General features: G+C 48.1%; 3 protein-coding genes across 3 annotated transcripts in view; all 3 read right to left on the bottom strand.

Annotated features, from left to right (window-relative positions):
- LOC125959885 (small G protein signaling modulator 1-like) overlaps positions 1 to 7600 on the bottom strand; it is a 10066-nt gene extending 2466 nt beyond the window's left edge. The window contains exons 1-9 of the mRNA XM_049692872.1: positions 6552 to 7600; positions 3931 to 4151; positions 2555 to 2727; positions 2275 to 2494; positions 1992 to 2213; positions 1595 to 1904; positions 1354 to 1533; positions 1124 to 1263; positions 1 to 1044 (exon numbers count right to left, since the gene is read on the bottom strand). The exon at positions 1 to 1044 is cut by the window's left edge and continues 159 nt beyond it. Of these exons, the coding sequence (XP_049548829.1) occupies positions 1 to 1044; positions 1124 to 1263; positions 1354 to 1533; positions 1595 to 1904; positions 1992 to 2213; positions 2275 to 2494; positions 2555 to 2727; positions 3931 to 4151; positions 6552 to 6597 (2556 nt within the window). The 5' untranslated portion in view covers positions 6598 to 7600. The remainder of the gene's footprint in view (positions 1045 to 1123; positions 1264 to 1353; positions 1534 to 1594; positions 1905 to 1991; positions 2214 to 2274; positions 2495 to 2554; positions 2728 to 3930; positions 4152 to 6551) is intronic.
- A 260-nt stretch (positions 7601 to 7860) lies between these two features.
- LOC125951672 (mitochondrial import inner membrane translocase subunit Tim22) lies at positions 7861 to 8876 on the bottom strand. The gene is made up of 4 exons (XM_049680642.1): positions 8637 to 8876; positions 8256 to 8574; positions 8101 to 8173; positions 7861 to 8026 (listed from the first exon to the last, which is right to left on the bottom strand). Exons 1-4 carry the CDS (start codon positions 8771 to 8773, stop codon positions 7944 to 7946), a joined length of 612 nt encoding a protein of 203 aa, XP_049536599.1. The 5' UTR covers positions 8774 to 8876; the 3' UTR covers positions 7861 to 7943.
- Positions 8877 to 9054: 178 nt separating this feature from the next.
- LOC125952690 (probable ATP-dependent RNA helicase DDX28) overlaps positions 9055 to 10000 on the bottom strand; it is a 1704-nt gene continuing 758 nt past the window's right edge. Inside the window, exon 1 of the mRNA XM_049682317.1 lies at positions 9055 to 10000. This exon is cut by the window's right edge and continues 758 nt beyond it. Within this exon, the coding sequence (XP_049538274.1) occupies positions 9092 to 10000 (909 nt within the window). The 3' untranslated portion in view covers positions 9055 to 9091.

Genomic DNA, 10000 nt, shown 5'->3' with positions numbered 1-10000 from the left:
CGTAACATCAATGGAAGCATCGGTAACGATCACAGCGCGCGGTTGCTCTGAAGATTTCGGTGAGTCCGGTCCCATCTCGTCCTCGTCGTTGGGACCATCGGATGGTGGACAATCTTCATCGTCTCCCTCCTGCATGCGCTCCACCATCTCCTTCTCCGTCGCGTTCATGGGAGATATGATCTCGGCCACATCGATAAAGTCATTTCCGACAGTAGCATACGAGGAGTCCGATGGAGAGCTTTTGTTGCTGTCAAAGTCCTCCTCATCCTCTCCTTCCTCCTGCTCCGGATCTCGTGGATCCTTTGGGCCATTCGCCTCAGCACTACCACCGGCGGTGGTGGGTTCCTCGGTTTCACTGTTTTGTCGAATGACGACGGGAAGCGTAAAGCTTTCCTTCGTACTTTGCGCTTCCGCCTTCCGTTCCTTTCGTTCCTCTCCCTCGACCTCCGGTTCGGACATGTCAGAGAATCCGTTCTCCTCGAACACTTCATTCTCCATCTCTTCCTCCTCATCCTCATCATCCGCTCCTTCCTGGTCGATGGTTTTGCTCTTGTTCTCCATGCTACCACTGCCGGAACTCAGCTTGGCGACGGCCACCGCCGTTTTCTCCTTATCCCGCTGGCGGACAATCGCCTCGACGGCCAACCATTCGCTCATCGTTGTCTCATAGTAGTGCTTCGCCGTCTCATCCAGTTCCGCTCGCTCCTCCGGTGTGCTACCGAAGCTATAATGGCCCAGCAGATACGGCCACACGTCCTTCCGGATGTCATGATCGACGCCACCATAGTAGACCAACCGATACACCTCTTGGTCGTCACCGACGACACCCGCCTCGTCGTGCAAACTTTCCCAACGTGCCCTTGTTAAACCCTCCTCGGCACCCGATTCCGGTGTAATCCGTCCATTGACAAGCCCCGACAGGTGGGTGCGTACCGTGGACAGATGGCGACAGTACGCTAGCCAACCGTAAAACGCACGCGAAATGATCTGTCGCTTCATCGTGGAGCACACCAGAGCGATGCTCGTCGATTGATTCGATTGGGGCTAAAACGAGAACATGGACAAAGGGACGATCATTACAGTTGGGGTCCCCCATTGATACCGAAGCACCATTTAGACTCACATTTGGGCTGTCAATGGACATGGCGTCGATCGAGAGGCTTTTGCTGGAACAATCGCTACTCTCGTTGGTAGAGCAGCTGCTCAGCTGTGCCCGATAACGGGGGCTTGTACGGCCAAGCTCCAGAATCGAATGTGTAGCCACTAGATTATCGATCAATCATCGGTAGGAGACAATTAGTTCCATTAGATCACTGTACAGTACGTTAGGACCGGTAGGGAGCAGTTACTTACAGAACTCATCCGTATTGCCCTTATTCACCACCCGGAACACGTAGTCAATCGGCAGTTCATCGTTGCCCTCGAGTACTGAGGGTAGCGGACGACGTCGTGATTTCTGGGGCCATGGGAAGATACGTCCGATTCCACGCTGTGACCATAGTGGTGGATCCAGTTGGCCGTGTGGCAGTAAACCTAATACGAAGCAAACACATTAGTTCAGAAGTGGCTTGGGAGTGAATAGCAATTACTTTACCTGTTTCGAGGCAGCTCAAAAATGCAGCCATGTGGCCACCTTCGGGGAAGTGAATCGGAGGCCGCTGGACACCATCCTGGCCCACGAGAATGACCGTCCCACCGGTATCACCGCCCCGTGCCTGATGACAATGGACGTACACGATCTCGTCCACGTTGACGTTCAGTGCGTACGCCCAGTACGAACTCTTGTCGATGCACTCCGACTCGGCGTACCCATTCATCAGCTGGTTCGGTGTCCACTTGATCGTGAGCGATTGGACCGTCTGGTGCAGGCTCAAATATCCCGGCATCGGCTCGCTGACGTCCTTCTGTGGAGATACAAAGCAGTACACGCCGGCCAGACGTTAGTGTTTGGTGCCGATGCGCGAAGTGGTCACACTTAGGCGCATGCCTACCGGAAGCACGAGGACATTGTTTTTGCCATACAGTAATGTTGCCCGGGAGTTTTGGTGCAACGATTCGACGTAGTCCTTCGAGGCAGATGCCAAGCTGTTCGACTTGAACGACGCCATGCTGCCCTCCTCCGAGCTGGTGTGCAGACTGCGCTTAAAGTTCAACATCGGTCTCCTGTAGGCCGGTGGCGTTGGGTTACTGGAGCTAATGCGATGACGTTGTACCTGGACGAATGAGTTAAACTTCGATTAGTACGCGGTGATCGTCTTTCACTGATCAGCCTACCAGTTCGTCTGCTGGAGGATCCGTCCAGAAGTGATCGGCAGTTTTGGCACGCGAGTAATCCAGGGCGCAAGGTCCAACGAGCAGTGAGCTCAGGATCGAGCCGTAGTCCGGATCAGCAACCAGCGAGTCCCGTTCGTAATAGCGCGTCGCGTTCGTCACCAAATGATCGATGATGCGGGACAGTTTCTTCTCGTACAAAGCCAACCGTATCCACAGGTATCTAGCCGAAAAACCGATCCATTAGGACTTGTAGGAAGCGTCCGAGAGCCAGCATACTCACTTGACGACGGGCGGCGATTGTGGCGGTGTGGTGGTCGACACGGAATTGCTGCTACCCTTCTTGAGTATCGGCGGCTTGTTCGTACTGTCGCTGCTGGAAGAGGATCGTTTGTTGGGATCGCTGTTTTCAATATCCTGCACCTTCTTGCTGATACAGGCTGCCTCGGGACAGTGCTGCAAATGGAGTGATCGAGAGGGAGAGAGATCGAGAAGCATGGTTCGCTGATCAGATGAAGAATACTCTAATGCGAACACGCGAACCGTAGATTTGGGCTGTACTAGAGACACCCGGCACTAATAACGGTATTGGTGGATACCTAGGCTAACGATCGCTTTACTCTTGGGTTCTCTCTAGAGTTAGTCTTTCTCTCTCTCTCTCTAGTATCGTTGCGATATAATACAATCGATATATGTTATTTGTTAATGATCGTTCCGCCGTGTTGTTTGTGTATATGGTATAGTTCGAAAGAGCTAACGGAGTTCGAATGTAAATATAAATACCTAATTTGATCGGAAAACTACGGAAAAAACCCAACGTACAGCGCACTCCCGAAGAGCACAAGTAGTAAACGGACAAACGGAAACGGGAATCAAACCAAATCGTAGCAACACAAAACAATTGTTTGTCCAAGTAAGCCGGGAAAAAGTGTTTTCTAAATCATCACGCATCATCAGCGTCTACGATCGAGTAGAGAGAAGCAGGACTGTGAACTGTGACTAGTAGAAGCAGGTTTCAATAATGCGCAATACTGATAGTGAGTGTTTTAGCTAATAGCCAATCGAAACCCAAAACGCAATGTAAACGCTACGAGTTTGCCCAAAACGATAAAAGGGAGAAAACTCCAAATTAAGGTACGCCAAATCAGTATGCTTACATTATTCACGGTGCTCCTTGGCAGAGATTGGGAAGAAGGGTCACAAAAACGGGGAAACAGAAAAGCATATTCATAGCGCCACTACAATGCACTTTCCCGGGGGGAGGTGTAGAAAGTGATTTTTGGGTGCTCTGATTACTGCTTGCCTTTCTCTCTTTACTCGGTCGCTCGGTTGAGTGGAGGTGGGTGGTAGCGCGTTTACCATGTAATACTGACTACTGGAGTAACACGTTCAACAGGTTCTACATTCAACCGATCATCAACCACAAACCATTTGGGGAACGCAACAAATCGACAAAACGCAAAAGAAAAAGGAAACTTCTATTGGTTTTCAATCTCGTTTTTTCTAGGTTTGCTAGTGTTGTTTGCTACCACAACATTGCAAAGATACAAAATACAGCGTAAAAACATGGCAGCGAGATCGGGGGACGGCGGGAAAGGGGGATTGCGTGGAAAACGGGAAGCGGGCAATGGGATCGTAGGCAATCTGCAAAGTACTCACCTTGGCCACCTTGTGCAGCAGGGCGGTGGTGGACGATGTCTTAAACAGGCCGAGTGCCCGCCGCCGCAAACCCTGGCTCAGACAGGCCTCGACAGCCGCACACAGGGCCGTCACCGAGCAGGACTCTTCGTGAATGTACTTCTTAGTGACGGCTTCTTCCATCACCTGCTTCACCTCCTTTTTCACCGTCGCTATGAGCTTTTCTTTGAAATCGACCGGATCTGGGATCGCGGAGCGAGGAGGAATTTTGCCAATGAGGATGGAACGAAGATATAGGGAAACGGCACATACATATATGGTATAGGTGCGTAACGTATGGTCCAGTTTTTGCCAATAGAGAGGACAGTTCAATTCATTTCGGAATGCAGGATGGACCATTTTTGAGTACAATCATTTATACATGTAAAAATATAACAATTTACCAATGAACAATGGACCGACAATTGCGCAAATGCAGTAGGAGGAAAAGGAGGAGATGATTTCGAAGGAAACGAAGGAACAGTAGGAGCATAGCACCATACATGTACCAGTGTAACAGTGTACAGCCGCGGCGTGATAGGAGTATGGCATGGAAATGAAAAAGTAAGAAACAAACACATTTACTAAAACACATTAACACCCGAAATAGCGTATTAGTATAGCCCTTGGAGTGTGGCGATTCGCCCAATACCGATATTAAAAACCAAGAAGAACCAATTGAAAGCATGCAAGCATGTGGATGGATGAATTTTGTTGCCAAAAATGTGCTCCATCCGCTATGTATGTGTATGTGTGCTAATGTCCTGCTATTTAAAGAAGGAAACCGGATACACGATCCGTGTGATAAGTGCAGTGCGACAAGCTTATCCTGTCCCGTGGAAAATCATGAAAACTTGGTCCTAGTGTTGTTGTAAAATTTTCTCGTTCCGTTGCCTCGTATGTATTGCACAGTATTAGTGATATACCCTTCGATTTCATACCTAGTCTGCAGCGAATTCAACTCATGCAAATTTGAAAACAGTGTAAAATACGATAGTGCTTTAATGGTGAAGGAAACGAGATTCGAAAAGGAAAATAAATTTTCGAGAGAAATCAGGAGCATACGGTGGCATAAACCGACAAATTGGTCAGTTTTCCACTTCAATGCAGTGCCGATGGAGGTGCCCGGTGTTTTGTACAAAAGAAAAATTCTCGTTCACTCAATCACGTCACAATCTTCCGCAAATAAATTTAAATGAAAGTAAAACTTTGAAAATAATTCGCGGAAAATACGTACGTACGTAAATACGAAACGTACGGAAAATACATCGAGTCTGCCCAGCTTTACCATCAGATAAAAATACTATAGCGACGAGCGTTGGGGCATGGCGGCTAAGTGGAGTGGGCAATATCATTATCGTCTAATCACAATTCGTTGACCATCCGATGACCGGGATATGTCAGACTACTAGGTTTGATTTGATTATCGGCACCGCCTCACCCCACAACGCTTTTGCTCCTCCGATTTGTGGGAGGGAGTTTCACTACGGGAACTCACCGAGCGGCGCTCGCGATGAGCATCTCTCGTGCACCGATGGAGCTTGCCGTATGCTGTATTTTGCTTAATTTGAGCCATATTTTTACCTATTTCGCCCATATTTGCCTTAACTTTTGTTATATTTTTAATATATTTTTGGGGTTTTAGTCCAATTGAAATAAGTAAGGTAGCCCGATTAATTATTGTCAAATTTATGCAACACAAATGACCATCCAAAATCCTATTTCGGTTTTAGTTAAAGTGACGATAATTTTTACGTTTATTTTACTCGCAGCACAATCTTGTACCGTTTAATGTGTCCTTTATCTAATCGTTTGCCGCTTGCCTTTTGTCATCCTTTTCGCCGTTTATTGCCTAAGCAACGCATTAAAACCATATTGTTTACTCCTCGTTACCGGACGGCGTCGACAAACAACTTCCCATTTAATTATTATAGTAAAACCCCATCCAAGCGAGCATATCATTGGTTATCGAACGGCCAAACAAACACACGCGCAGAGCGGAGGATACGTTCGTACGCTGTTGATAAAGTCCCGTTTCTCCATTGCGCGCTGGAGGGAAATGCAAGAACAGCTGCTTGGAAAAGCCTTCCAGTAAACAAAACGAGGGGCAAAGTAGATCCGCTGCTACTACTCTTTACTAATTGAAACACGCACACCAACATCGAGGGCTTACTGGTAGTGTTGCAACACCAGCAGCATTCAACATGTGGGCTTAAGGGAGCATAGCATAGCTATCCTTCCTCACATGCACACCATTTCCATCGTGGTCGTTGTGTGAAGGTTGTTACAAATACGGATGCGTGTTACAAGCGTGTAGTAAGGTTTTGCTATACATCTGCTGAGGAAAACTGTTTTTTTTTTGGAAAAAATTAATGTTAAAACAAGTTTGACTGTAAAACACTGACATGCTAATCACGGGCTCGTGGTCACTTCCAAATGGAAACCTTATGAAACCAACGGAAACGCCAAACAAAACCAAACATATTGAAGTAGCGTGAGAAAAGTTAAAAGCGAGCGAATACACGATTGCGATAGCAGCATGGAACAACACGGATAAGTGACAGGGTTTCAAGGCAGCGACTTGCCGTCGCCAACTCGCTTACCTGCTTGGAAGGACATTTTCCGGGGAGGATTTATCTCGGGAAACATTTTATCAGCCTCAATCCAGCACACACACGTGGAAGATCTAGTAGCTCGCTATGGTTGCTGGTTAGCACGTTTCGCCAGTCGCTGTGTGTCACCTTATGGTTGCTAATGAAAAACTGGAAAGAGCAGTGGCCTGCTCTGCTACTATGCACAAAACATACGGATCAAATCGATGCTTTGCGTTTTGCAGATTTTCTCACGAGCAATTAACAGTCACACTGATACGCTGAGGGCAGGAAACTTGTGGCAGCATTTTCCTCACATTTTTCAATCGAATTCTCCCGCGCACCGCACAACGAAGCAGGCAGCCGCTCAGGTTTGGGAATGAAAATCTGTTTTCACGATACCACGGCACAGCGGTGGCATGCACAGACACACGGCAACCGGATTATGTACACCTCGTTTTTACTACACGCATACTGCAGCATTCCCAATAGTGAGCGAGAGAGAGAGCGCGCCCATCCGGTCTGATCGGAACTTCACCTTCGCCTGATTGTGAGATTGTTTGCTCCTGCTGCGACTACTACTCCTTGCACGATCCTTAATGGACTGCGAGATTTGCTGCTACCAAACTGCGATATGTGGAACCGATGATTTGAATTCCTGCTTTTGTCAACAAGCTTCCCCCTGTAGAGCGAGTCGGTCGCGGGATCACAGCTTGATTTCGAATTCCTCGCAGCAGAGGTCTTCCGTCCGCCCCCCGGATACACTCACAAACTGGCTTGAAGTACACTTTTTGCGAGCTCAGGAAAATCAAGGACACTTACATGCCCCCCCCTTTTCCTCCATGTACCACCACTCGATGGAGCGACGACTTGCCAAGCACTACGATGGAATCCGTTTCAATGTAAAGTTAAGCAAGTTCCATGAAAAATTACTGTTTACACCAATAAACCCCTCAATGTTAATACACTTAAACAAAATTTTACAATTTTTCAACGGCCCGTTATCACTAAACAGGCGGCAGCTGTTTTCTGCACTGGCTGCTGCGATGATTTTGCTACGATACGTGCTTGCGAACTCGAGGAGGAAAATTTTTCATCTACGTAGGAAAAGCGAAAGCGTTTCCTGCTGGAGTGTGAATCCCGTGAGCGACGAGGGACTCTCGCAGAGTTCACTCACGGCTAAGTCACCCCTTTAAAAAGAGTGACTGTGGAAATTGTAGTAGCACGAGAGCTTGCAAAGCAGCGTTTCTGGTACACTAAATCCGAAAAAAAAATAGATGTGCTTTCTTTCGTTGGAAAATATCTTAAGGCCCATTTCCATTCTCTACTGTACAACGTTTACATTTACACTCTGCTAAGTAAGTGAACGACAACGAGTTGCTATAGAATCGTGCGAGTAAAAGCTTATCTGTGTCGCATGTAGTAGTCTATAACGGTTGAGAATGCGGCGAATCCAGCAGCACCAACAATGCCCGCTTTAACACCAGCTATAAATGAACAATAGCAAAAGCAAAGTAGACTTTTTAGAATGAACCAACATCGTGCCATTTATATGCCTTACCCCTCAATCCGATCAATCCGCCAGTCACGGCACCGGCATATGTACCATTTTTCCAGTCGGTTACTCCTCGTTTCTGAAGCATAATTAGAAATCGAATATACAGTTAGAAATATGCTACCCCGACTAACCGAGTCCTTCCGTTGCTAATTTCTTACCGATTCGATCACGCATTCGACCGCCGCAAACACGGCTCCGATGACGGCAAAGTTTTTACCGTACGAGTGTGTTGCTTGGCGCATCTCGCGAAAAATCTCCCGTGCCGTTTGCTGCTTCTCCGCTGCCAGTGGATCGGAAATGTTGGGGTTTACGGACGAGCTGAACAGACCGATGGCGGCACCCAAACCGTACCCTAGCACGCAGCTCATCAGCGATTTGAAGGCGCAGCTTTCGAAGGCCGCTTCAACCAGCTTCTCTTCGTTCGTCTTGATCTGCACCGCACCGTACATCTTCGGTATGATAATGTTTTCCCGGTAGCTGTAACAAAGAACATGCGGAGATTAAATATGGACAGAGAACATTCCCATTTTCCTTCTTACCGGTAGTTGTTGCCTATGAAATGTTTAGCCACCTCGTCGAGATCACAGCCGGGAAAGAAAACACCCTTCGCCTTTGCCGGATCGATCTGTTTCGCTGCCTCCTCCGGATCGACCGGTTTCGGCAGCAAAGTGGCCATGGTTTTCCGGTGTCGGATTCCCGTGATTCGCCTAGAAACGTGTCCTTAAACCACAGCAGGCCAGTAACTCGTCCTCGCGGTGTTACAAAACCTATTGCCCGTGCCAGACGAAGCGTAAATTTACGCTCCGTGTGGTAGGGCCTTATTGTTTACAGTGTGACTTGGAAGGCATTTCAGTGCGTAACCTTTTCTTGCTTTTTGGCAGCAAATTCAAAACGAGGAGAAGTTCGGATTTTTGCTTCTGGCGGTAATTAAAACGTGTGGAAATGCATGTTTTACGTTACAACCACTTTGACTCGCTATTTATTTTACATTGCCTTACATTTCCAACTTCGCGGCGGCATCAATATGCTTTTGAATCGTTCGCCGAATGATGCCTTTAACGTTCGCATCCACGTTTCGCAGCACGTTCGTGGTCCGTGCCGCATGTTCCAGCCGCTGAACTGATGCAATCTCTGCCTGACTTGATATCAAATTCGTTACCAAACAATCATTCCGGCTGCCGATCCTTCCTATTCGCCCCGCACGATGAATATAGTCGGCGGTGTACAGTGGAAAGTCGAAGTTAATTACATGAGCAGCACGGACCGTGTTCAGCCCTCTACTAGCGACATCCGTCGTGGATAACACATTCACTTCACCTTGCTGGAACTTTTCAAACTGTCCCAAGCGCAGCTTCACGATCATGTCGCCGTTCAGATTCACACAGGGGCATCCATTATCATTGAGGAAGAGCGACACAAAGTCACAGGCAGGTGTTTTGTTGCTGAAAATGATCGTCGGTATCCGGCGCTTCTGGTCCTGCTGCACAAGATTAAGCAGAATCTCCGGCCGATCGGTTTTGCGAACGCGCATAAACCGTTGCGTTACGTGGCCCATCAAGCGGTGCAGGTTCGGGCTCGTCACCTGCTCGATAGTGGCCACATTCACCAGCTTCGACAGCTGCTCGTCCATATTTGCCGGCATGGTGGCCGCGGCGAGGATAAGCTGTGTTCCCTGCACGTTCTCTCCTAAATCCTGTAGGTGGTTCTTGTGAAACGGGAATCGTCGCATCAAGTGCACCAGCTTTTCATTGAAGCTATCATCCAGTAGTGTATCGGCTTCATCCAGAGCCACGAACCGCACCTCCTCCATGCGATAGATACCGCTGGTTACGAGCTTACTGACCGCACCGAAGCTTGCCACCAGTATGTCCACGTCCTCAAACGATGGGTTTAGCATGTGCTG

The sequence above is a fragment of the Anopheles darlingi genome, chromosome 2 (genome assembly GCF_943734745.1).
Source record: "Anopheles darlingi chromosome 2, idAnoDarlMG_H_01, whole genome shotgun sequence".
Lineage (NCBI taxonomy): Eukaryota > Metazoa > Arthropoda > Insecta > Diptera > Culicidae > Anopheles > Anopheles darlingi.
This window is presented reverse-complemented; position numbering and strand designations above follow the sequence as displayed.